Source organism: Theobroma cacao, chromosome 10 (genome assembly GCF_053813885.1).
Source record: "Theobroma cacao isolate CCN51 chromosome 10, ASM5381388v1, whole genome shotgun sequence".
NCBI lineage: Eukaryota > Viridiplantae > Streptophyta > Magnoliopsida > Malvales > Malvaceae > Theobroma > Theobroma cacao.
The window spans coordinates 28,963,957-28,991,880 of NC_142648.1; the positions used below are offsets into that span (position 1 = coordinate 28,963,957).

Consider the following 27,924-nt stretch of genomic DNA (forward strand, 5'->3'; position numbering starts at 1 on the left):
TCTAATAAAATATTATTTTTTTAAAAAATTGAATATTTTATTCAATATTTTTATATTATTCTAATAGTTATAATATCATTTTAAACGAATGTTTTAGACATCCAAATTTATTTTTGATTATGAAATATGTGTTTTGCACCCGTATACTACATTATTAGCTGGTTTCGAAATTTTCAGGAAAAAATGACTAAAATGCCCCTGTGAGACGAAAATTATTATTTTTTATTGTTTTAAGTTGGAAATAGTTTAAAATTTATTAGAACGTGATATTTGGCAATGATTACTCACAGAGGAAATGAGAAATTGATATTAAAGCCTTACGAGGTTCCGGTTGACATTCCGGGTAATGAGTGTCAATTGGGACATCGCGGCGGTTGTCACGGACTCGAGGGGAGTTCTAGGTCGTGACAGAATAGGAGACAAGAAGATTAATCATTTGGAAATGTGCCCATTTTTACATTGTTGCACTGGGTAAAGGTTAAGTGTTTAGGGTTAATGGTTTATGGTTTATGGTTTAAGTGAGAAATGATATGAGAGAACTTGAATGACTATAACTTTGGTGTACTTTGAAACTTAAAAATGACTTCACTTACATGCTGAATTACATAGCTATATATACTAGTTGAAAAGATGAATATAGATAGAAAATGTATAATTAAATGAATATTCAAAATGGCTCAAGTTCAAAGTGAAACAATTTTCAAGAAAGGTAGTTAAAGAGACATTTAATCTCTATACATTTAATCATTGTAATGAGAATCAAGACTCCTAATTTAACATCTCAAAACTCTGTATCTAAATTTAAAGTTGTTGGATGAATACAAGTGCTTCTTGGTATGATGCTTTCAATCAAACACAAAACATGCAGGCCATTTGTTAGTTGTTATGCATGGTGTGTAATAACTTTATTTGTTGGCATGGCACGTAGCAATATTTGGTAATGTAGGCATGGCATGTAGGACTTGGTGAAAATTGTTGTTGTTACACGTTACGTATCAACCATTGATTTTTAGGCATGTAGTGTAATAATTTAGTGATTATGCATAACATGTAGCAATTTAAGGATGGCGCATGGCGTGTTTGAATCAAATATTGTTAGGGTTGACATGTAGCAGTAGAGGAAATTTAGGCATGGTGTATAATAACTTAGTATGGCATGTAAGAACATTTAACTTGTTCTAAATAAGGTTTTAAACACTTTAAGGAGTCATTTTGAAGATAACTTGTGAAGCAAATCTTCAAATTCTCTTAACTTTCTGCATGTCTTTTTATTTTTATTTTTTAAGGAATGGTTGTCAGTTGAAGTGTTTATCAGTTTCATACATCAGAACACAATTTTTTCCCATCGAAAACACTTATTTTGTCTAAAATCGAAGAAAATCCCTTATAAAACCTTAAGTTAAGAAATTTCAAATTCTTAAGTTTATTCAGGCTTGGGCCCGAATTGATCCAATTAAAAGCTATTTCAAACTTCTGTGATCATTTCAATTGATTGAGTTTTATTGAAAACAACTTAAAATTAAAATCCTCTAATGGCCACTCACCCCAAGCACACTAAAACCAACCCTTGATGGCCTAAAGGCAATAACATTGAAAAACTCAGCGCTTTACCGGATTCAATTCTGTTTGACGTCATATCCTTGTTTCTCATAAAAGATGCAGTTCGCATCTCAATTTTATCAAGTAGGTGGAAGTTTTTTCTTCCATCAGTTTTTACTCTTGATTTTTCTAATGACACACACCCTCCATATAGGTTCATAAAATTTATGGATAGAGTGTTGTTATTCCATAATGCGGAATGTGTTGAGAGATTTGGTATCAATTATAGTGGATTATACAAAGATCTTGATGGTTATCGACTTTTTGGGTGGATATTGTCTTTTGCATTACGATGAAGTATCAAGAACTTTATTTATAGATGTCCATTAGAGATGATTTTAGTGGTATGCTACCTGCAAGTCTCTTTGAAAATAAGACATTTGTGAAATTGGAATTACATGTTTATACATTATTGTTATGAGCATCTTTACCAATGTATCTTTTCCAAGTGTGAAGAATATCCATGATGGCGGTGTAGACTTTGTCGATAATGATTCAATTCGAAGGTTTTTGTCTGGTTGCCCTGTGCTTGAAAAGTCGTTGATTTGGTCTTCTAGTCAATATGAAAGTTTAACAAAGTTAAATATTTGTAAACCTCACTAAAGAAATTGAATTTAGATCATCATGGTGATATCTTTGATAAACCTTTTCATGTTGGCCTCGATGCTTTTAAGTCTTATCTGCATCAACTAATGTGGTGTTCTATTAAAAAGCTATTCATTAGTAAACTTACACTCTCTTGTCAAGGTTGAGATGAGTGATCTACATAATGGATTTCGAGATGAGTTCAATGTTGACACTGTAAGTAATTTGTTTAATGTAATTAATATTGTTTGATCACTTTATTTCAATGATAAGTTACTGCAGGTAAGTTCATTGACTCTTTCTTGTTGATGCAACATTTTGAAAATATAGTTGTTACAAATATTTCATAATTGAGAGTTTCAAAACAAACTCCAAAAGGATGCTTGTAAATTTTTATGCCCTAGATCTATGTTTATGATTTTTAATAGTGTAATATATAGAATTTACAGTTTTATTGCAATTTATAATCTAAAACTGCTTATTTTTTATTATTATTATCTCATTTTTAAGCTTTTGATTTGTGCAAGAAGCATGTGCCCATGTTTCATAACCTGATCCATGTAGATAGTAGAAGAATGACTTACTGGCAAAGAATTAACTTGGAGACTCTTATCATTCATAATGTATGGATTAAATAAAATATATCTAATAGTTACTCTATGCATTTCTAAAGTTCTAAGTTTATACACTTTCCCTTTTCATTTTGGGTTCAAGGATTTTTTAGAGATTTATTCTGTCATTAACATCAAAAGGTACCTTTTTGTCTCTTTTCTTACTTAAGGTGATTGAAATCTATTAATTTGGTGGTAAATTGGAAATGGTTGAGTATTTCATAAAAAATGCAAGAGTTTTGGAGAAGCTTAGAATAAAAATAACTTTAAAGCAACTATTAAAATCAGAGAATTCAAAATAAATTGCTAATGGTGCAAAGGGAATATAAGATATGTTAAGTGAAAATGGTCTGATGTCCTTTTTCTTTCAAATTTTAAAGCTTGTTTTGACTGTAAATGAATCCTTATGTTAGTACATAATTAATACTACCTATATTTACAATAGAGTTAAGCATCACGTGTAATAACAATGTATATTTACGCATAAAGTATACTTGACAAAATATATAGGCATGGCGTGTAACTGACAATATATATAGGTAATTGATAATATATATATGTATGACATGTAATTGACAATATATATAGACATAGCCTATAAGTGACAATATATATTAGTATGGTGTTTAGCAACAATTACTTAATATCCATGGCTTGTAATAATAGTGTCTGTTGACACATTTCGTACAACAACTTGGTCATTACGCATGGCATGTAGTAGTCATAAATTAGAAAATAGAAATAAATTAGATATAGTCCAAGAAATGTATCTTAATTCGACAATGAGAGAAGGTTATAAATGAACAATGTTGTAAATGCTATATTGGAAAATCATATCTTTAACATGAAACCATGGACAAATGCACTCAAGTTTTAAAGAAAAAAGAAAATGATCAATAAAACTTTTTTAAGCTAGTAGAAAAAAAAGACATTAAAGGACTTTTCATTCAAGCTTGAACGAACTATGTAATAGCCTCAACAATTGTTTTATCAGTAGGCCTCTCTAATTTGACACCAATGATTCAAAAAAAAAAAGAATGTGGATTTTGTCATATGATTTGGGTTTAGAGTGAAAATTGTTGAATTAACACCATGGTTTAAAAAATTGAAGTACATGCTTGGTGAAATGAAGTTGTTTCATGCCATGTTAAAAAAAAGTAATTATTACCATAAGAGTTGCAAAATATTTGGACATGCCAATTTGAAATGAAAGTTGTTACACACCATGTTGAAAAATGTTGTTATTATATGCCATTGAGAGATTATGTGACATGACATAATTTTAACTGTTGTTATCCAATAGAAAAAATTTTAGACAAAAATACCTTTAATGAAATCGTTTGAAATTGGATGGTCGTGTTTATTAGTAATGAGGTATTTAACAAGCCGTTGCATTTTATTCCTCATTCACAAATGCTAGGTCAAGTAAGAGTAGAAAGTAAAGACCGTTTGATTCGTTTCTCATTTCCAAAGCTACCAAAGTGTTCGACCAAGTTTTGAGCAAAGTAATAAATCACAACAACAATTTTGTAACTATGTGAAGGGGTCACTTAGTCAATGGTGAATTTTTTTTGGTGTTTTTAGTGGATTTTTTTGTTGATTTTGTTGCTTTATCAAGGGTTTGGGTTTAGGGTTACACACTGATATCTTTTTCTTGGTTTTTTCTTTATTTTGTTTAATATCCATTGTACATTCATTCCTTTCCCTATATTCTGGATAAAACTACGATATTTAATTTACATGGTTTAGGTGTGTCAACATTTAACTTGTTCTACATTGTGTGCAACAATAATAAATTTCTTCTAAATGGTGTGTTGTTTTGAATAGGTTTATTGTTAATGGCTTGTAGCTTACACGTGCATGATTGATATGTTTTGTAGATGGAGTTGGGAGAGCACAAAAACCTTGATGCTTCGCTTATTGTGCTGAGGGACAAGTGGACCTTCAGCATTGCCATTAACGCCCATTATAAGTGGTCGCAACTGCAATACATAAACAAGACGCTCTTAGAGTAAAGGGAATACGATGCAGTGAAGTGTATGTACTTCAAGATGTTGCTGAGCATCCATCCACAAGGTTTTTTTTGCACTTATCTCTTGCAAAATATCATGGTTTGTAGAACCACTGAACTTGAGTTAATGGAGCATGAGTTATAGTTTGCTGCTAACAAGACCAAAGTGCGCTTTTCGAAGTGAGAGTTTTACCTTGTTATAAGATTGAAGTTTGGCCCCATGTTGAACATATTCACACAACTGTCTAAGGCCATCTTTGCAAAAATTCATGAGAAATACTGGAATGAGGGGGGGGGGGGGGGGGGGGGGGACAATGTGAAGTTATAGTAGGTGCATGATAAGTTCTGAAAAGGCAACTTTTAGTAGCTAGGAGACACAACAAAGATGACACTTGTCTTGATTGTGAATAATATTTTATTTGGATAAGATTATAGAAGACAGGTGATGCTTTAGCTGTTGGCATTGGTTGAGGACATTGACACTTGGAATGTCTTCCTGTGGGGTTAATATGTATGGAGGTTGATTGAAGACTACTTATTGAAGAGGTTTAAAGTTCTTCATAAAACCTCAAAGAAGCATAAGCGTTTATACTGCAACCTTTACAGATTTACGTGTGCAAATACAAATAGTGTCACCTAACATTTATCATTTTCCTTTTCATATAATATTTTAGAGTGGCATGTCATGTATCAGTTAGGTGATTATAATGGTTACAGTTTTTTTTTTTAAAGACATAAAGGAACTTGCACTTTGTTCTGCCAAAATATCAAAATAGATATAATACATATAAAGTAATATGTAGTATAAATGTAAAAATTAAAAAAAAAAAGAGGAAGAGAGTATGTCTTTAACGATGGGAAGGCTAACTAGTAGTATCTTAGACATGATCTCCTTTTCCCTTGAAGCCAACTCCCATGCTTGACCAAACATGCCATAAAAGAAAAGCAAACAAAGTTGTTCATTGACAAAGACTGTAAATTTCTAAGTTGTCCATCAACAAACACCATAAGAATTTCACATCAATTCATCAACAGATACCACAATTTAAAAACTATCCAAACAAAAGGACAAACAGGAAAAAAATATGAAGTCCCAATAAAGCAACAAACTTACAATGACAGCCAGTCACTAAATATGGTCCCCATGAGCCAAACCATATCAACCTTGAATTTAATTGCTCCTGGCTTCCACAAAGATGACTTTTACCCACGAATGTGTAGATGATAGTGCAATCAAAAAGCCCAAGGAGTTCTACTAGGAGATTCAAAAGTTGGAGTCCTCTCAGCAGGTTTGTAACGACCTCTATCCTGATCGTTACCGGTGTCTGAGACTTGCGAGTAAACCCTCCAAATCCCGAACAAGCCTAATTTGAGATTCTCGTTAAATTCATTAAATATACTCTTAAGTACGTAAGTGATTAATAATAAATGTACTATTGATTACTTCATTCTAGATAATAATAATTAAATATCGATCACAAGATCTTGAACAATACATATCCATGAAGTTAACGATACTTTGCAACATCTAGCAATTTTATGTAACACGACCCTAGGCAGCAAAGCAACTTAGAGTAGAGGGCTATGAGATGTCCTTACCTACGTTGTAGCAAAGTTAGATCCATTGGACGACACGCCTGCACTGATCACTTATCTACAAAAGAAGATAAAGGGGTGAGTCTCACAGACTCAGTGATCATAGACTCTGTGAATATGGTATAGATGGGAAACAAACGATAAGGTAGAGATTTTGAATATGGAAAATATAAGAATACATAAACAATTAACCAAAAAGGAATGGGTTCCTTATAGGTAAATCCAGAATTTTAATACAAGTTGATCAATTCAAATCACACACACACATATATATATATATATATATATCAAAATCAACGCGTATAAAAGTTTCTGTTGTCGAAACCTTTTATAACTTATTGAAACCCCATCAATGTAAATGCATGCTCCCGTAAAGTTAAACCTTTAAAACTTATAACAAGTTCGCAAATCACCTTGTGTGCGAGTAATTAAATCCACATCATTAAATAAACAAGGGAGCTACTGAAAATCATTAAATTCTCACTATACGTAAAAATAGGATTTTGATAACCCAAAGAGATTTTTATTCTCGAGTAGGAGATGAAATAAAACTCATGGTCTTGCTAACACGTAATAACATCCGGGAGCCTCGCTCCAACGGACCCCACATATGCTATGGTGGTCTCAACAATGTTGGCCGACATTGAAAAATTAAGCGATTGCAACCGCATATCACTAGTGGCCTAGCCACGTATATATCACAGACCATGGCCCCAGCCACGTCTAATAGCCTGTCGGTGATTCAAAAGTTCTCTAACTAGAACTCACTTATCCATGAGGGTCACACTTAACTGACGTGACAGCCGACCTATTCTCGAATCTCTCGATTTATAAAACCATTTTAGAAATTACGTTATGCCCCTGAAATTTTATTTCAAAATTATTTCCAAAGCATTTAACATAAGGCATGATAAAATCTATTATTACTTTTATAAAATAAAAATTGTGCATGAATTTGAAACAACAATTCGCATGGTGCGTAAGCTTTATAATCATGAATGCACACCTCACAAATATAAGGCACATTTGAATAAAATCATCTTAAAATGCTTGTTCCCTGATTTAAAAATCTTTTACGCATATACTTTATACTTATATATTCAAAACACGTTCAAACATTTTAGCATACACAAAATCCCTAAGGTTCTACCAACTCATGCTGTCCAAAATTTTACGTTTAAAATAAATCATACGTGTATATATATGGAAATTTTAAAATAGACATCTTCTACTTACCTTACAATAACAAGATGCTTCATCGCTATTGATTCGGGCGCGTATCTAGCTAATTCTAATCGCCTATCACTTGTTACCTCTTGGTTTTTGCTTAGGTTCCACACACAAGTTCACAATTTCTTCACGCCTATGGCCACCGTTGTTGCCACAAACATACTTACACAATTACCTACTCATTTCCAAAGATTATTCAAGCAAACATTAAAATTCTTACCTTATTTCTTTTGAATCTTGAAACCCACTTGATATTTCTCCAAATGCCCTTGAATCACTCCTTAAAACATGTGTGCATGTATGCCTTTGAGATTCTAAGCATCAAAATATGGGTGAAATGGAAGAAAAAGACAAGAATTTCTTCCTTTCTCCCATGGTTTTTCTCTTGATTTTCACTACCCGAGCCTTCACCTTTCTTTTCTTTTCTTTCTCTTTTTCTTCCCTTTCCTTTCCCTTTTCTTTTCTTCTTCCTTTCTTTCTTTCTCTTTCTCTCTTGGTTGTGGCTGAACTTCACAAATGCCTAGCCTTAAAAATGACTTCTTTTATTTTATTTCTTGCCACCATGGGCGAATTCCCACGTGCCACCTTTTTCCATCATTTTTTTTCTTTTCATTTTTCCTCTCCAGGCCGTGCTTATCCACTTGCTATTTCACATGACCGACTTGATTTTTATCCATTTATTTTTTTTCTACCATTTGTTGACTTTTCCTTGCACTTTCTTTAAGTATTGATCACATGGCACATTATTCTCACTTTTCTTTCTCCACCAACACTCACCTATTCTTTTTTTATTTCTTTATCTTTTTTTTTTATTTTTTCTTCATGGTCAGCCCCTACATCCCAATTCATACCTTAAAATAGATTTTTGACTACCTCATTCATCACATGGGCGGCTGTCCAACTCATTCTTTATTCTATTATATTTTATTTATTATTGTTTTTTATTTTATTTTTTTATCTTGTCTTTTTCTCTCATCTTTATCTTCTTATTTTCTCTCCACAATTTCCCCATGGGCGGCTTGCCCATACGTAATATCTTTTGATTTTTTTCTTTTTGGATCAATAATTGTCCATTTATCTCCAAATATTAAAATTTACATATAAATCCACAAACTTTTTTTTATTTACCTTAATACCCTCCAAACTTTCATCTTTTACAATTTGGTCCTCCCAACATGTTTTAAATTCAATTGTCCTTCTATCTTTATTCCTTTACACGTATACAATCAAAATATCAAAGTTGCACTTCAACACGGTATCACCACAATATTTAAATATTTACTTACTCGCGCTAGCTTAATTTAATGACAAAGCGTGGGCCCCACTAATATCATTTTTCCTTCAAAATTCTTTCTTACTTCCTTTCCCCCATTTAGATTAGTCATATTACCCTCCTTCGGAACCAATTTTCGCAAGTGATAAAATATTAATATTTTAATATTATTTTATTCAAAAAATAATATTTTAATTCAAAATATTCTTTTCGCCCGTTTCTGCTATATGGCACTTAAATTTACATCAAGCGATCCTTCATCTTATTAATAGGGTCTCATTGTCTGCTAAACGAGGGTATGAGGTGTTATAAGGTTAGCTGAATGCTATTATTTTTTTCTTTTCATATGTAAACTATCTTTCAAAATAATAGCAATGTATATGTTTTGTAGTCGTGGGCATACGAAACCTTTGAGTCCACATTAGAGGAGGCTAGACAGGAATATTTATTGGACATAGGTGACAACAACATAGGCCAGATAACTCAAATGACAACAACGCTACTAGTCGTCATAATATATTCTCTTTAATTAAATCGTATTACTTCACCTCTAACTTGAGCTCTGTGACGTTGGTAACCAAATTCACCACTTGAATTTGATCTTTCATTGGCAATGTTCTTGATAAACGATTCACAATTAAAGACATCATTTCCTTCATAATAATCATTATCCTTTTTTGCTCATTAGCTAAAAGACAAAGTGCGTTAACTGCCATGATCTGAGCATCGAAAAAGTTTTCTTTCAAAAGCCTCAATAAAAGAGATACCCTTACTTCTTCAAAAATGATGCTCTTGGTTGATATTGGTTATTGAATTGGTTGCCTGATCATGTTATCAGGCAATGTCTCAAGCGAACGAATCCTATTTTCACCATCGATAGAGTTATTTTATATGGGGTCATCACACTAAATATCTCCTAAATTTACACCTTCGGCATGTATTGTATTGCTTTCAACATTATTGCAATTCAAAATGTCATTGTAGTAAACTCAATCGTCCTCTAAATAGTCATCGTGCCCACCATCAGAATCATCAGCAAAGTAATCTTCACTGGTGAGAAACCAATCATCTTCACCTTGATCAGATGTGGCCTCATCCTTGAATGTTGCAATGTGGTTTGAATATGGCATTAGACCCTCTATAGTATCACTTGATGGTTGCATTGGTTGGACAACAACAAGTAATTAGTTTAATGCACATGTTGATCAAAATTATACAACCAACTATCGTGAGAATGACATTTGTGTATACGACTGCACAAACTCATGTGTATACGTCGATTGCCATTATTGTGGGTTAAGAATTGAATGGTGTGGTATATGTGATGTAATGTAAATCTAAATCTAATTGAGGTGATTACCATATTGGATAACTTGCTCATGCAACATAACATTCGTATATCGTTCTTTAATGGTGATGTAAATCGTCCAAACATTCATCTGCTCTAATAAAATTAATACATCATCCTCATCATCCTTGATAATTGGGCGTGATAGCTCTTCGAGAAACTAATCAATACATGTAACTCAATTTCGTGATTCTATGAGTTTACCTTAATTACGTATTCAACTAGCTTCACAAGCCTGTAAATGGCAAATCACTCCTAACCCCTCGTATTCGTGACTTACCTTCTAGTAAATGCCATTGACCCAATGATCACCGTGTCTTATCACAAGTCATACATTTGGCACGTCGCTTAAATTTTAAAAAAAAAGTGTCAAAGTCAATTTATCAAAAAAGTTATTTTATGCCATGATCTAAAATTTTCCCACACACTATGTTGAAAACTTGTTGTTCTTACATGCTATGTTCAAATTTTTTTTTGTAAGTTTGTTGTTTATGCTATCATTTCCTACCTCATAGAATTTGATTTTTATCTTAAGTTGGAATTGGCATAAATTAGGCTTGCCTTTTAATATTATCATATGTTTATTCTGTTTGATACTAGTTTTTTCATCATTATACAAGACATGGTAATGAGTAGAATTACTTTTCCCCTACATAATAAAAAGGCCATTTTCAAACCCACTCATTACCAAATATGTTATGATGAAACCAAGTTCTCACACATAATTTATATTACACGTAATGGGTTTACATCTTTTTCTATAATCTTTATAATCTGCAAAATCAAATCAATTTATCAACAAGTTGCTACCCACCAAATTTTGAACTTTTGCTGCATTCATAGTTGAAAAAATGTTTTTACATGCTATGTCGAAAAAAAAAATTATTACACAGCACGTTGAAAAAATGTTACATGCCATATTCATCCAAATTTTGCTACATGCCATATTTAAAAACAATTTGCTACACATCATTTTCGCAAAAAAAAAAAAAAATTCTACACGTCATTTTCATAAAAAAATTTCTACACATCATTTTCATAAAAAATTTCTAAACGCCATGTTCAAAAATAGTTTGCTACATGCCATTGCCATAAAAAATTTTCTACACATCATGTTCAAACATTTTGCTACATGCCATGCCATGTTCAATAGATTTTTTAGACCCCAACTAAATTACATCTATTACAAGTATCCATGTAAAAGTAACAAATCTGATTAGTATTTTAATTTACAAACAATGTTTAAGAAATAAATTGAGTGGGTTTTCCATCAATTTTGGTGTTTTGTAAATGTAAACCAATTAAGCTTATAAAAAATCTTGACGTCATCTCTACTCTTGTGTCTGTAGATCGATGGTGATACGTTGAGATTGCGAGAGATAAATCAGAGAGATATGACAATGGTGGTAAAATTAAAGAGAGCTGAGAGAGTTGAATGAGTTGAGAGACCTGGATGGCGAGAGAAAGCTGACAGAGCATTTAAGTTGCTTGGATTGAGGGAGGGAGAAATTGAGAGCTTAATATGTCCGAAATGGTTTTAAGGACATTTTTATCATCTTATCGTTAAAATTGAGAAAAAACAGTTAACTTTATATTGGAAGCTATTTCTAAAATAAGTTTATAAGATTGATCATTTTTCACAATTTCTTTTAATTGAAATCTTATTTTATTTTTAAAAAATAATAATATTATATCTTAAAATATAAAAAAATTAAGGGTGAATGACACTCCATTATTATGTATTATAATGTATATATTAATGTACATATTGTTTTAATAATATACAAATCACTATAGTAAGACATGTACACATTAGTTTTAGAATTTTAATTACTATGGTGAAGGGAAGAAAAAGTTAATTGATTTCATAACCAAAATACACTGGGGTCTCATTTTTTATCTTCATTACATCATTTATTCAATATCTTGAATCCATTTCACTTATGGGTAATTACCCCTATTCTATTCTATTTTTACGTTGGGTTAAAAGAAAGAAAAACGAGCTAAGGCTGTAAGAAACTGTAACCGTTAATCATGAATGAATACACGATAGCGCAAGTGGATTAATATGAAAATGAAGTGTCGGAACTAAGAAAGTAGGTAGAGGATAACTCGGAGAGGAGGGGAGGAAGAAAGTATGTCCAACGCAATAGCGAATGGAGTGGCAGGTGCAGGCGCTGGAATCGTTGCTCAGATCATCACTTATCCCCTTCAGACGGTACTGTGTCTTAATGTTTTCTTCTTTTTCGAATTAAATTAAAGCAAAAGAGAAGCAAATGGCTTCGAAAAATTTCATGACCCTGAGCCAATATAACAAAGGTGAACACGCGTCAACAAACGGAGAGAGTCGCCAAGTCCAAACCCTCCGCTGCTTGCACTGGCACTGGCACGCTACTTCAGATCCTCCATGTACGTCACTTGTCATCTTTGAAATTGCTTATGCTTCCAAGTGATTTTCCGGTAGCTTCTGTCCGGCTCGGGCCCTATTGAGATTGGATTCTGCATGTAGGTCCTACGAACTGAAGGCTGGGGAGGACTCTACTCCGGGCTTAAGCCTTCTTTATTTGGAACTGCTGCTTCACAGGTACGTATTTCACTTGCTACTGCCTTTGTTTTCTATTTTATAACATTATTTTTTTACTCAGGCTCTTCCTGCTCACTTTATACTCTAACAGTATTAATGTTCATGTCATGGTCTCAGGGCATTTACTACTACTTTTATCAGCTATTCAAAAATAAGGCTGAGGCTATTGCAGCGGCCCGTAAGCAAAAGGGACGTGGGGATGGCACTGTTGGCATGTTTTCTTGGCTTCTTGTAGCCGCTCTTGCAGGGTAACTCTCATCCTTTTCTATGCCATTCCAATTTAATATACTACTAACTTTCCATGCGTTGATACATCCAGGTGAGGATTAATAATGTCATATACATCCCCTAGCCATAGGTTTTCTTTTTATTTTCTTGGAAATGCGTTTTGGTCCTAAAATATCTAATGCATTTCCTGTGCTGCAGAAAAGTGTAATAGTTAGACCAGGGAAAGTTAGGACAAGTAATATTATTGTGTAAATATAATTACAAAAAAAAAAAAGTTAGGAAAAGTAATGCTGCCTTTTTATGAATGAAGAGGCTTTCCACTTTCCTCAATAATTGACTAAAATTATCTCATCCTGCAGGTCCTTGAATGTATTGCTCACAAACCCGATATGGGTTCTTGTGACCCGTATGCAGGTCTGTTGTTGCTTTCCTTTTGTATCCCTCTATTGCTGTGGTCTGTGGTACAACTAGTGCTGGTTTTTGAAGGTTTAGTGTATATACCAAATAAGTTTATGTTAACACAATGTTGCATATCCACTAGAATTTCTAATTTATGTATAATATACCACAATATTAATATCTATGAATGATGCTCTATCTGTACTACTATACTGGAGTTTAATTTTATTTGTAATGGCAGTCCCACCCAACTCCTACAAGTAGGCTTTGCAAAAATTCATAACCATTGAATGCTCACAAAGTGAGATAGTTTGGTCTGTATATAGTGCTTGTGATCCCCTGAAGATCAACTACATGGCATTCTCTGTTTTTACTTCAGACTCATACTCAAGCAGAAAGAAAAATTGCGGAGTTGAAAAGGGAAGCTCTATTGAGGGAGGCTTCTGAAAACAGCTTAATAAGTTCAAGACTGCAAGATAAATTGGCTGAGCTTGATTCAACAAAGCCTCATCCTTATGGAACCATTCAAGCGGTTGGTATCTGTGCAGTTCTCTTTCCATTTCTTTTTAAGTACTCCTTGGGGTTCAGGGTTGGGGAAAGGTTGCTGTTACACTCTTTATGACATGGACATATATAATTGGTGTGATCATTTCCTCTGGTTTCTTTTTCTTTATTAACTTTAAATAGATATTTTATTTATTCTTGGAGTTTGTGATTTTCAAAATTATACATAATTTTTATCATATTATGATACAAATGACAAGCATCATATTCGTTCATTGCAAGTCACAAGTGTATATGTTTCATGATTATCTAGGCTCATGAAGTTTATACAGAAGCAGGAATACGTGGATTCTGGAAAGGAATCATCCCAACACTCATTATGGTTAGCCTCTACAGTGATATATGTAAACGATGGATAAACTATTTAGTTGCTTCTGATTGATGGAAGATTTTGTGTAATGCCAGGTGTGTAATCCCTCAATCCAGTTCATGATATATGAGAGCTCATTAAAGCGTCTGAAGGAAAAACGTGCTGCTAATAATAAGCATGGATTAAAAAATGTAACAGCTTTGGAGGTACAAGATATCTTTGAGACAAACTATTAGTGTTGGGATGCATGCTGCTTGATAGTTTTGGAGTTGCATTTTTATGTCAATTTGGTTTTGCCCCATTGGCATCAGAACAGTCAAAAACTTGTTTGTAATATATCATCTAAAAGGGAGATAACTTTTTTTTTTGTTGAAACAAAAGATAGAATTACAATGGGTTAAGCACATATTTGGTACCCCAGCTATGGTCAAATCTTGAATTTGATACCGTCAATGACTTTTCAACCTCCCATCCTTCCCACTATGTAACTAGTCCAATTCATCAAAAATAGTAATAGCCAATGGTGGCCTTGCCTAAGCCTTGCTGTCTTGTATTAGCAGGTGTTCGCACTAGGAGCCTTGGCAAAACTTGGGGCAACTGTAACAACATACCCTCTGCTGGTTGTCAAGGTAAAGTTTGGCAGAAATTCGTCGTCAGGAATTCAGAAATAGTTGTGCACTTCGTCAATGCAAGTGTGATGATTCCTTGTTATGTCCTTGTCTTGCAACAACATTTTTTAAGGAACTTACTGTTTTTATTCTCTTAAATACTTGTACAGTCAAGGCTTCAAGCTAAGCAGGAGATTGGTGGAAATATATCACTAAGATATTCAGGTTTGTTATCAGATGAATTCAGCCCTATCACGATTTTCAAAATTTTTTTGCCAATTTATCATCTTTGCCGTCACCACATTTCTTTTCTTCATGTTATAAATGAATAAACCTTCTTCGACAATTTATCTGCAATAACATAGTTTTGGCTGGGGTGACTTTATAATAACTGGGGTACACCTTTTCTATTTTTTCTTGAGTGTCAGATTTTGTAGTTTCCATGAGCCATTGTCTTTGCTGATGGTTAGCCACCTGATGCTAATAATATATTCTTAGGAAGCTGCAAGATATAAGTTACAGGCGTTGTATATTGAATTATGCATGTATTATGGATCTTCTGCATCCATTTTTTGGATCTTGCTCTCGTTTAGTTTCATTCCAAATTCAAAGCTTCCTTACACATTTTATGCACTCACTCTTCAGTCATCCTGTTGTCTTCATTTATGACTTGTCACTGATCATATATATATATAGGATCCTAATATTTTTTTGGTGAATCTGATATTGCCAAGGTTATGCGTAATAAAGCATATCTGGTTGTGCTGCAATATTATAACATTCAATCATGCTTCCTCATTTGATCTATCTGGCAGTAATCCTATTTGTAGCTAATTCCATGTTGACAGCAATTGATGTTATGCATATTCTGGTTTTCCATTTTCAAAATGGCTAGTTTTCTTTCTTTGCACCTTTACTAAGTATTCAGCTTCTGTCATATATACTTAGAAGTTACCTTTCAGTCATAAATTTGATCATCAGGAAGCATTTGAGTGGAGGAGCCTCATCCATTATTATAATTAGTGAGTAATAAGTGGCTTCAGAAAAGGTTTTGGTGATGGTCCCAAATACATATAGCTTTTTCTAACAAGTCACGCACACTGCCCCCTGCTCTTTTAAGCTTTAGTAGCTATTATGAGAAACTAATTAGGTAGGTATGGAAAGAGGCTGTGAATCCAGGTTTCTGTAGCCTGCCTTGCCGCTGTGTACATGTGTTGTCTAAATTCTGTTTATAGGCTTAAGGCTTTTTAATTTCTCAGTTGACATTGGAGTCCTAGAGTAGCTCTGGCTACTTCTTTGTCTTGTTCAGTAAGGTAAATATCAATTGCCATCTACATTTAGTGTAACCTTTGCTATCACCTTTTTAATATGACAAACTTTTTTGGTCTTGTTCAAAGGGGTATAGTAGTTACTCTAGGTGTCCACCATCTCCATGGTAATTGGTAATGGTTTGGCAAAAATGGTAACTGGACAGGTACAGTTGATGCGATAATAAAAATGATGAGGTACGAGGGATTGCGTGGCTTTTACAAGGGGATGAGCACAAAGATTGTACAGAGTGTTTTTGCAGCTTCTGTACTTTTCATGGTCAAGGAGGAACTTGTCAAAGCTTACATGTTCCTTATTCATAAAATGTTGAATAAATTAATCATGTATTGAGGTATCTTCTTAATTTGTTCATATGAAAAATGGTTTTGATGAAGCTTTCTTGTAATAGGACATCAGACAGATCCTATGAGGCTGATATTTGGCAGCAAGCACTTATACAACAAAGCTTTTAACTTAATAAATACACTACTTATCAAGCAGTTAGGAGCAATTGTAACATTCTAGCTCTTGCCTTGCTTATATGTTGCTGTTTCTCCTTCCTTTTGCTTCTCACCCTGCAATGCAATGTTGGTTAATCTTGTATAAATCATATTTCATTGCCTGAAACCCAAGCTGTTATTAGAATCCTCAAAGAACTTTGAAATGGGACCCAGAGATAAAATTACAGGCCCCAATCCTTTAACCGTGACTTTTACAAGATTAAACATAGTCTCATGCATCCATATTTCATACTTGCTATTTTATGTACGAAAAGAAATGCCCACTCTTCATGCTTCCTACTCCCACTTATGACACAATATTTGCGAGTGGATCTCCAGAAGAAAATGCCTGACTAGGCCAAATAATATCTTCTTGTATTGGGCTTATACACTTGTTCCAGCACAAATTAAACTAAAGCAACATAAAGTGACACAGAAACAATCAACACCTGACATGATTAAATCCAAACACTAACCATACCAAACAAGTAAGTCTGATGCTGAAACAATTACTACCTTTATTAACTTTCGCACTCTTGCTAAATAAACGCACCATCTTTCACATCATCCAATCACCATAATAACACAATTAAGCATCAAATAATTTGATCATTTATTCTTCTTGCAAAGCAAGATACAAATCCAAAAGTTATCAACTCAAATTTCTCCCTCATTTTACAATGTCAACATTATTTCGTAATAGGAAAGATATATCCAGACCCAAATAATATGTTACTGCTGAGCCATTTGGCCCCCTCCCCAACACCCCCCCCCCCCAAAAAAAAGCTGCAAGCCCTTGCACCACCAAAAAGGAAAAAAAAAGTCCAACAGTTTATTAAACACAATACATGGTTGAATTTCGGTGAATATCTTCACTTTCCCGTAACTTGAATTTTTTTTTTTATTTGGATAAATGAGGGATTTGAAAAAAGAGATACATACACTTAATACTGAACCAAATAATTTATTGAACAAGGTTGAATTTCTGTAAATGTGTTCATTTCCTATTACTTTTCTTGGTAAATTATAGCAAAAAACATCCTATGGTTAAGGACATAATAAAATTAAAAAAGTGGGCAAAATTTTTTCATGTCAAACCACATGGTATTTTTATGTAATATTTATTCTAAAACCCAAACTTTAGGCAGGGGATATACACATCTACCATTGAACAAAATAGAAACAGTTTGCAAAAGGTGTATTCTTTGATAAGAAGATACATTCCCAAAAGGTGTATTCTTTTTGGTATAATTTTTCGGACATCATTCCTTTTAGTTGAATAAACTGACAGGAAAAGAATGGTTTATAGATTTTCAGGTATACAAAATACATTTATCAGCTTACCCAAAGTTCAATGTTCATAAGCTTGAAGTAGGAACTGTTGGTGTTCGAAGAACTTGTTGCAGTAAGCGAGCTGCAAGACGCTGAGTGATCCCACCAACTACTCGCCCCCCCAGCATTCGTGCATCACGTTGTTGAAGGACCTGCTCAAGAACCCTTCATTAGCCAGCTCCATTGAATATTATAATTGTGTAAAGAATGATTTGGACCAATTGCTACATCCAAAAGTTAGATCCTCATTTTAATTCAGCATGAACTCCCCACGGCTTCTAACATTGGGCTTTTTAAAGGATCAATTAAGAATGATTGCAATTTTTTTTTTTTAAAAAAAAAAGGTTCTTAAAAGACATCTTGATGAAATTACAAAAATATATACATGTCTTGGAAAGGTGGTCTCTGGAGCTCTAGAAAATAGTCCTAGGATTGTCAATTTTCCCATAGCCATCAAGGCACCAACTTTTAAACTATAAATCAGTACCTGGAATCCCCTAACAGCTTTGCTGCTCAATTCACACTACAGTAAAATACAAATTTATTGAACACAATGAAAAAGAGTTCCTGGTGAAGAGCCTTCACGAAAAGGCAGACAAAGTATTTCCCTATTTGATTTTAGAATCTTTGGGCAGCCATTTTTTCGGTGAAAGGGCAGAGGGTCAATGAAACTGTCATTGAGCTACTAAGTTCATAGCTTAATAATCTAGAGTTTTTCTTTATTTAACTCCTTAACACTCTGATGCCATGAGTCTTCAAGTTCACGTGCTTACGAAGTGTAATCATCATCCATACTTACAACCAGATACAAGAAAATGTATAAGAGCTTAGAATTAATTCTGGATTACATCAATAAGAGAGCATCTTATGCAATGTTAAACCCTATATCAACAATTAATACTAGCCCTCAATAAAGTATAATATATCAATCATCCAAAATATTTTGACTAAAAGAACTGACAGACATTAAAACCAATTAAAATGAAATTTTAACAGGAGTGTGAGACAGTGTTGCATTAATTATGGCTTCTCTCTCTCTCTCTCTCTGTGTCTCTCTCTGTGTTGTCTTTGTATATTCTTTTCTACTGTAACCAAACTTTACCACAAATAAGGTTTACTTACTTGTAAAATAGGCTGCAAAAGTGCTGGATCAAAATTTTCAGAGGAACGAAGAAGCCCCCAGATTCTAAAGACCTGGTCCCGAAGCTCTATCATGCTTTCCAATTCAGCAGCGCTCATTGCAAGCGGTCCACCTCCATTGCCATTGAACATTAGAGTACGCATAAAAGGGGGTACAGAGTTGTATGTATCAACAACTGTGCATAGAGCAACAGCTTCAGTAACACGAACAGCCTCTTTAATTACTAAAGTCCTAAGCTCTTCACCATCTGGTCCCAGTAGTAGCTTTAAAACAGGTTGCAAAGCATCTTTAGCGGTGAAATCTCGGTCCTTTCTTCCCTGAACAAGAAGGTTTTCTAGTCTATTCCACCTGTCACAAACAGAAATTACAGGGATTTTAGGTGGGCAGATATCATCAAACAAAATGCGCATAGAAAAAGAGGACGTGTAAATCAGCAGAAGCAAATACATGCCTAAACCTCCCATCCTTAAAAAGCAACTCTATAAGAGCATCTCTCAGATATGGATTTGGATCTGTTAGAAGCCTTTTAGCAAAGTATGGGTATGAGGCAGCCAGCACCTTAAAATTAGGATCAGCATAAAGGGCTAACCCTTCCAGCACAGTAAGTGACCTCAATATCAGTGCATAATAGGCAGGAACTGCAAGTAAATAGAAACCCAAAACATTAGACTCCATAAGAAATTATCTAGTTTATAGCATCCACTCCCTCCTCACTCAGTCTTTAGGGGTATCGAGAAAAAAGGAGGTGTTTTTTTTGAGACATCACAATTTCAGGATACAAAATGATGATAGTGGTAAAATTTTTTCGAAAAAGGTTAATAAGTTAGAAAGAAAACAGTCAAAGAAGCACTGTTTCATTTACTATAATACAACAAAGCAGTTATGGTCCATTATATAAGCATACAGTAAACAGACTTGAGGATAGCTCTCAAAAGTAAATGAAAAAGATCAGCTCACCGTTAAACGGGTATTGATATAAAACAGCACCTAAACCATCAACTAGTGTTTTGAAGTTTAGTTCGCTCACAGTGTAGCTAAGAGCATCATCAAAGAAGTCTCGCAGTGCTGGCACAATTGGGGTGACATCTACATCAGGGGACAAGAAATCTAGAGCATAGTAATCACGAGCCATAGCTTCATAATCCCGATTGACCATGTGAACAACATGACCAATAATAGCAGATCTTGCTTCCTCTGGGGTCTCACTCATCATTCCAAAATCAAGAAAAGCAAGCTTTCCCTCAGGTGTTGCCAAAAGATTTCCAGGATGAGGATCTGCATGAAAATATCCATACTCTAGTAGCTGTCTGAGGCTGCACTGGATACCTGTGTTCACTAAATCCAAAACCTTCAAACCTTGACTTTCAATGGCAGCTTGCTCATTCAGTTTCACTCCATCAACCCAATCCATTGTCAATACTTTGCCACTTGTATAATTCCAAAAGATATCTGGAACAAGGATATCCTCCCTGTCAGCATAACAACATTTTGAATTTTCTTGCGTTCTGTCCCTCCTGCAGGCACCTGTCAAAATTAACAATCATACCCCAAAAAAATGGTACAGAAATTAAGACAAATGCACCTCTTTTTGTTATCCTGTTTCACAAATTCAGAAAAGATATACATGGCAAATTTTCCCTAAAAGAAAAGCAAGTTGATGGATTGTTGAGGATGTTTTTGTTCTTCAAGACAAAGGAGGGAATCAAATGTGATGTTATAAGATTGGTGAAAAAACCTAACCTGCACATAGTTGAGCTCTTGATAAACTCTGCGGGCAAATTCATCAATTAGGGCAACAACATCGCTGGAGATGATGTCAACATATTTATTGATGAGAAATCCTAGGCCTCTTATGAGGTAAAAATCAAGTCCAATAGCTTCTTCAATACCAGGTCGTTGCACCTTGACAGCAACTGTTTGGCCGGAATGCTTAAGCTGAGCTTTGTAGACTTGGCCTAAACTGGCAGCTGCAATAGGAGAAGGGGATATTGAAGAGAAAATGGAGTCGAGTGGCACCCCCAACTCTGTTTCGATGCATGAGAATGCATCTGCATCAGGAAATGTAGGCAGAGCATCCTACAAATAGCAGACTGACTTAATCCAAGCCAAGGAACTGTTTAAGGAGCATAACAGCAAAATCAAAACCCCAAGAGAAGAGAAAATAACCTGCAGCCTAGCGAGCTCCTCGAGATACTCGGGCGGGCAGATGTCAGGCCTAGTGGATAACCCCTGACCTAATTTTACAAAAGTAGGCCCCAATCTGGTGAAGATCGTCCTCAACTCAGCAGCTCGCTTTCTCTTGTTTCGATCCAGCGTTCCATTCCTTTGCTCCAACAACAGTTTCAAAGCAAAGAACCCAAGGCTACCAAGATTTCCAAAGTCCTCTTCAATACCTAATCATAAGAATTTCATTCTCATCAGAAAAACTTGAAACCTAACTAATTCCTTATAACGACTTTATTTTATCATTGATTAGGTTCAAATCAAAGCATCACCTGACAGGCCGTGACCCATACTTGCGCGCAAGCAGTTCAGGGCTGTAGACAGAGGCATTGGCAGCACGTGCCATGGCCCTGGCCTCGGCCTGCAGGTCCTCTGCTCGGTCCCCTCCCAATACTTGCACCGCAAGTGAACCATTGACTCTGGGTCTGGCTTCTGTCAAAGCAGCTCGCGCGCTCAATTTGGGCAATTTTGATTTCGAAATTGAAAACCCTCTACGGGCCTGCAAACAGAAGGAGTGACCACCGGCTGAAACAACAAGACTCATGGCTGCCACTGCTACTTGCCCCCTTCTTTTTCCTCTACCTCAACAAACTAGGATAATTAAGCAGCCAATTACCCTAATCGGAGGCAAGAGGAATGAGTAAAATGTTCAACTTTGAATGTTGTACGTAAAATTCAGGAAACGGAAAGCTCACAGCCCTAAAGCTAAAAATTTTGTAAGCCAGTCTAATAATGATTAAACAGAATAGTTATATTGACAAACAATTGTCCATTTCGAAGAGTAGGTACCTGTCAAGGAAGGAAGAAGTTGGACGAGAATTCACAGGTTGAGTGGAGCAGCGGATGACAGTTGCGGTGGTGTTGGCGAGGAAGAAAGAAGGATGTTTACAGATTGAAAGCAATTTTTATATAGAATCAGAGGGGCATGTGGATTTTATTTAACAGTTACAGCTTCCTTTTTTCTGTATAAAGGCCATGCGTGTAAGTGAACCAAAAATTGCCATTTGTCGCTCTCTCACCCATTGCCGCAGACAGAGTCAAGAGTGTACTGCTAGAAGCTAAAACGACGGCACTTTAGGCCTTTCGAGTTTCTTAATTTCTTTCTTTCCATCTCCGTATCTACCGATAGCGGTGAGCGTTCTCTTCCCTGTCTACCGCTTTCTTTTTCCTGAATCTGTAAATTTACTCTTCTGATGCTTTACCAGTTGTTATCCTCTGTCCTCTTGTTTCTAGAATTTGTAGTGCCGATATTTTGAGTTTAGTTACTGAAAATGGCTGGCGGGGATTTTACATGTTTATAACCAATTTGGTTTGGGTTACTGGAAATCCGAGACAATAGCATCACTAAGTCTCTTCTTTTTCTTGTTCCTTACCTCTTTTTCTGTTTTCTTTTGTTGTCTGCAAATGCTAGCTGACTCTTTCTTCCTTTTCTTTTTGCATTTTAAGAGCATAAAAGGGACCAATTGAATTGAGGGGCTTTAACCCTGCAGGCGGCAGAAGCAGTAACACAGTGCTGCCTGCTGAACTTGAAATCCTTTCTCCCTTGCTTCTTGCCTCTCTCTCTACTGAGAAGTGAAGTTGAAATTTCAACTTTCGAATTGCCATTTTTTCGAGCTAGGCAACTTTTTACAAGCCCAGTTTTTGCTTCAACAAAATCACAATGGACAAGTACACACTGCAAATTATTCATACTACAGACAAGCCACGTGTTCCCCACGGCCAGCAGCCCACTGGTGAGTTTATCAACCCCCACCACCACCGCAAACCCCATCCTTTTTTTTTTGTTTCTGATTCTATTTCTGTAACTGACAAATACAGTGAATGTTTATGCTTCCGTAATTGATGCAAAACATGCCAATACTCTTGTAAGGTGAGTTAAGAAGGTTAGTTCTGCTTTTTCTTTATTATTCAAACCAGAATAAAATTGATGTTACTAAATACTAGTATTATTTTTTGTGGTTGGCAATCTGGGATGGAATGATAGGCGGCTTAATCAGATAGCGCCACTTGAAAATCTCCGTCATGTGAAGCGGATTCAAAGAATGCATCTCCAAGTCCAAGGGGGTCAGGGACAGTATCAATGAATGCCTAGTTTTCTTAGACAATATATATATATGTGTGTGTGTGTGTGTGAGTGTGTATTGAAAAATTTCTCCTTTCTTTCTTTCATTTTTGTTCAAGAAATGAAACCTTAATTAAAATGTTCATAACGGTAATTAATGTCAATCCTATTTGAACATTCAGAAATCATTATGCTCGCATGCTGCTTTTAATTCTCTTTATTTGACATCTTTTGTGTTGTCGCCTTATGGAAATCTCAAGCATATGGATGTGACTTTCAATTGGCTTGTGTGACAGGAAGCCCAGAGTTGTCTGTGATATTATGTTTAGCTTGTGAAAATGAAACACAATCCAACAGCATGCCACTGGAAGTGCAGGAGATTGTGAATTCCTACAACTTGTGTCCTTTCATTATAAAAGTGGGCCGTCTTTTTTTTTTAATATTGTAGTAACATTATTTTATCTAATATTAATTTTAGTTCCCCCTCCCCCATCCTTCCAGTGGGTCATCCAATACAAAGGAGTATTAAAGTGTGTGGATAACAATGAACAGTAACCTTGCCTTGCTGCTCTTCCTTGATGTAAAATGAAGGTGCCGAATATCAACTTTAGATTGAAAAGTTCTTTTATCTTGATTCTCTTTCCTATATCATATCTGTTGTCCTTTTACACTTTCTTTAAAATTGTTGATGTTTTAAAACTTAGGAAATTGTTTGCCCCATTTTATATTTTGTTTCATTATTTCTTTTGTGGATGTTCGTGCACCTCTATATGGGTCTTCTCTCTCTCTCTCTCTCTCTCTCTTTGTCGCTGTCTTCTGTTATTATTATCATTGTTTTTGTCACATTGTGTTCTTTTAACTTATTCCCTGTGAATTTGCTCTTTTGTTTTCTTTGTTTTGTTAAATTTTTCAGTTGACTGAAATCGGTGGAAGTAGAAAGTTCTTGATTGAAAATTTTGTTCTTTTCCCTTTTCATTTTCCTATTAAATATTTTTTCTAAAAGCTGCCTTTACAGAAGGCACGACCCTTGGGACCTCCTGAAGTTCTTCGTGTGATGTTTTGTTTTAAAATATTACCTAAATGAATTATAGGTTAGCAAATATGCAGCATTATCAAAAGAGTAGTGGAAAGTCTAAACATATGCTTTCACGCTTGGGCTAGCCACTAGTTAACTTCCGTAGTAGGAGTAACAGCTTCTTAAATTTTAATCAGAAGCTCTAAAATTATGTTCAATCTTGAAACAAAATTAGCAACTTTTACTTAGGGAAACTACAATAATTTCAGGACACATTAAGTACTCAAAATATGCTCTTACTTTTGATAGTGTGAAAGCAATAGCCTAAAATGTATTTTTGTTGTATTTTCTTTCTTTTCGTAGGATAGCAAATGTAATAGAGTAGGAAATGGTGTTCATTTATTTATTCAAACACTGGGATATGAAAGAGATTATTACCACCACGTAAGGACTCACTTTGGTTGCATGGGAAACGTTTTGATTGGCACATTTTCTCTTGCTATATGTTGGAGGAAATCGTGATTGGATTGTGAATGTTTAACTTTTTATAATCTGTGGAGTTAAAATTATTTTATCAGTCATTTAACTTATTTTTGATACCTGTCACAAGCTGTAATCCTTTATATCATAAAGACTATAATATGTTTCCTGATATGCTTGCTTTGCAATCACTCTTCTTTTCCATTTGCAGCAATATTGATGGCATTACTGGGTTTAGTGAAGAGGATACTAAATCAGTTTTCAGCTTTATGAAGTCCACTGTAGAGTTGGCAAAGTCTGGAGATAGTTTGGTAATTATTTTAGTTGTTTTCTCATGCAGTCATTTTATCTTTGTTTGCTTTAGGATATCTATCTTATAGGCTGTTTCCAGTCCATTTACAATAGCAAAGAGCCCACAAACTGGAAGAAGAGCTTCTATAAATATTGGTTTATAGTGATTTCTACAAGGCAGACAGTATCAGGACCCCATGATTGGTTCCTGGAAGTTGACTTAGAGACAACATAGGGTGCTTGACATAGAACAATTGAAACACTTGAGCAATAACGTGGATTCTCTGCTAGAATCCTTAGATATCTCAATAATTCAAATATCAAATATCCGAAATCTCAATATCTCAATAATTTGTATAGCCAAGCCTCCTACAAACAGAACTAACAAGGCATTTATAACTAAACCCTAGTAAAATGCAAAGTTCCGAATATAAGCCTGAAACCCTAATACTTGGAAAATAAGGAAAATATGCTTTATGTTGCAGAAGGATTAACGAAAGAGAAGACTAACTAGTTCTTTGTTTAATGTGACTAATTTAGGAGTTTTAAGGCTTACTTAAGTTTGGTGGCTGCCTTGCATTAGCTTTTGATGAACTTCTGTTTATGGATGTGCTGTTTAACTAAGCCCTAAGAGTTCATTAGAAAAGAGATTTGATGCACTTGGTTATTGATGATGAATTGTGTTTAGCTTCTCATGAAATTACCTTAGGACTGTTTCTTGATACTGCTTTTAACTCCTGGTCTGTCACTTAAACAAATTTATCTTTTTTCAAAAATTTTCACTCTGCAATTCAAAATTTTCAGTGATAAAAAATAACAGATGCGACAAAATAACCTATGCATATGAGCTCTCTCTAAACCCTAATATAAACTGCATATCTATGGCCTGTGTAAGATAACCGAACCTGAATAAATAAGGCCATGTAGAAGGAAGTCCTATTTCATTAAATTATATTTAAGTATGCCTTAAATCCTTTTCTGTTGGTGTTTTTCCATCTCTCTTTTCTGGTTTCTGTTGTTTGCAGATATTATGTTGTTCTCATCTAAAGCTACATTTTTCTGCAGGTTTCCAATCCTACTATAATAGTGGATCCGTCAGTTAAGCTGATAATTGCAAGTGCATGTGATGAAGTCTGTTCTTGGCATATGCAAACAGATAAAGCAAAGACTGAAACCTGCTGCTTTAAACAGTTGGAAACATTCACTTCTCATGCTGATGCTAACAGGATAGCAAGAGATATAACTATGGTTTCAAATGGGTCAATTAATAATCTCCAACAATGTTACACTGCTGTTTCTTGTTTAAAGCCTCGGCAGTGGGCTCAGCAGCCATTGCATACAAGTCCTTGTTATTGGCACCCATTATGACATGCTGCTATTTTCGCTATTGAAGCTTCTGCTGCCAGGGACAGACATTTGTTCCCTGGTTCTGGCCACAATGAAAAGTTGTATGAAGTTGATTGCGCTCATTCTCCACCCTCAGTTTCTCCAGCAAAGAGACAAAAGATCGTCAACCTTGCAAATGTGAGTTAACATGCTTCTGCCTGTGTTCAATATTCATCCTGATGGTGCATATAAACATATCCTCCAATGCTGTTTTAAAATTCTACTGGAGACCATCTGTTTTTCTGCACACAATATTTATTCTGTAGTGGTTTTTCTAGCTTGCTCTTAGAATTAAAAGGATGTTTATTGACCCACTTTATTAAAATATGTTTGCCATCCAAGAAGAAAAATGTAACTGGCATAGCTTTATGTTTAACTACAGTTTCCTTTAATCTTTAAAGAAAATTATGGGTTTTTCAAACTAATAACAATTTCTTGATCATTGACAGCAAATTTGTCGAACATATTTGAAGTAGGTTAAATTTGTCCATTTTTGGAAAAGTTGGTTTGTGATTAGTTTTTCGTACGAATGTTATATGCGAAACATAAATCTTTACAAAATGATTCAAAATCAACCTTGAGGACTCAAAAAATGGATTCAACATGATGTACCCAATGATATGCAAAGCATCATATAAAAATCATATAAAATATGTAGCAGTTCTAGTAACTACTGAAGCAACAGTCTATATGTTGAATAATTATGTGAAGGTTTCTAGAGACTTGTTTGGTTGGAGTTATATCAGTTGTGTCTAATGCTACTACTTTAGGTCAACAATGGTGGGGAACAGGATGCTCATACTGAAGGTTCCCACTCCTTAGTCAGGCCTTATTTGTGTACTGGCTACGACATCTATCTTGTCTGGGAGCCTTGTACAATTTAAGTTAAAAAAAACTTATCTCTCTTTCTGTTTATGTTTTACTTAATTTTTTTATAGAATGAAAAACTGAATGTAACTAATTTAATCTATAATTTGATATTAAGATTTAGAATATTTGATTTCAAACTTTAAAGGCTTTTCAGTTTCTACTGGGATGAGACTTTCTTGTGATTGCTCGCTTGTGTCTGGTTAAAAGTGCAATGGTTTTGGTCAAGGGTTTGCTTTGCCTTATATTAAGTTGTTTGCTTGTCAAGGACATGCTTGTTGGTTAAGCATGTTGAATTTCATGCTGTATTTTTGTGTTTTCTAAATTTTAGCTACCTTCTTTTTCATAAATCCCTACGTAATACATAAGGGGA

At 34.7% G+C, this 27,924-nt stretch overlaps 2 protein-coding genes, 1 long non-coding RNA gene and 1 pseudogene across 5 annotated transcripts; 2 read left to right on the plus strand and 2 right to left on the minus strand.

The window, feature by feature from the left end:
- Positions 1 to 5,761: 5,761 nt before the first annotated feature.
- On the minus strand, positions 5,762 to 8,181 carry LOC108663699 (uncharacterized). Its single transcript, XR_001929709.2, has 3 exons — positions 7,639 to 8,181; positions 6,406 to 6,460; positions 5,762 to 6,170 (listed from the first exon to the last, which is right to left on the minus strand). It is a non-coding gene; the product is annotated as an uncharacterized LOC108663699 (long non-coding RNA).
- A 4,131-nt stretch (positions 8,182 to 12,312) lies between these two features.
- Positions 12,313 to 16,751, plus strand: LOC18587549 (peroxisomal nicotinamide adenine dinucleotide carrier-like). 2 transcript variants are annotated; one of them, XM_007011386.3, is made up of 11 exons: positions 12,313 to 12,471; positions 12,573 to 12,662; positions 12,763 to 12,837; positions 12,955 to 13,085; positions 13,425 to 13,479; positions 13,844 to 13,996; positions 14,282 to 14,350; positions 14,434 to 14,544; positions 14,899 to 14,967; positions 15,117 to 15,171; positions 16,421 to 16,751. In XM_007011386.3, exons 1-11 carry the CDS (start codon positions 12,391 to 12,393, stop codon positions 16,603 to 16,605), a joined length of 1,074 nt encoding a protein of 357 aa, XP_007011448.3. In that variant the 5' UTR covers positions 12,313 to 12,390; the 3' UTR covers positions 16,606 to 16,751. The 2 variants fall into 2 exon arrangements, with proteins under 2 accessions (XP_007011448.3, XP_017984674.2); XM_018129185.2 differs by having other exon boundaries at positions 16,344 to 16,444.
- Positions 16,752 to 17,940: 1,189 nt separating this feature from the next.
- On the minus strand, positions 17,941 to 22,030 carry LOC18587550 (Protein kinase superfamily protein). The gene is given in 9 exon segments (XM_088802784.1): positions 17,941 to 18,238; positions 19,209 to 19,575; positions 19,679 to 19,865; positions 20,185 to 20,707; positions 20,709 to 20,741; positions 20,968 to 21,303; positions 21,394 to 21,581; positions 21,584 to 21,620; positions 21,728 to 22,030. Coding segments are annotated over 9 exon segments (2,064 nt in total). The 5' UTR covers positions 21,995 to 22,030; the 3' UTR covers positions 17,941 to 18,112.
- Positions 22,031 to 22,470: 440 nt separating this feature from the next.
- Positions 22,471 to 27,679, plus strand: LOC18587551 (tRNA-specific adenosine deaminase TAD3-like; annotated as a pseudogene). Its single transcript, XR_016028799.1, has 7 exons — positions 22,471 to 23,183; positions 23,269 to 23,320; positions 23,435 to 23,514; positions 23,809 to 23,956; positions 25,219 to 25,318; positions 26,364 to 26,822; positions 27,455 to 27,679. The product of XR_016028799.1 is annotated as a tRNA-specific adenosine deaminase TAD3-like (transcript).
- The last annotated feature ends 245 nt before the right edge of the window (positions 27,680 to 27,924 follow it).

Excerpts from the sequence above, each read along its gene's own strand:
- LOC18587549 (XM_007011386.3), top strand. The coding sequence starts at position 12,391 with ATGTCCAACGCAATAGCGAATGGAGTGGCAGGTGCAGGCGCTGGAATC. Across the intron at positions 12,838-12,954 it reads TTGGAACTGCTGCTTCACAG|GGCATTTACTACTACTTTTA; the intron begins GTACGTATTTCA and ends TCATGGTCTCAG. Across the intron at positions 13,086-13,424 it reads CTTGTAGCCGCTCTTGCAGG|GTCCTTGAATGTATTGCTCA; the intron begins GTAACTCTCATC and ends CTCATCCTGCAG.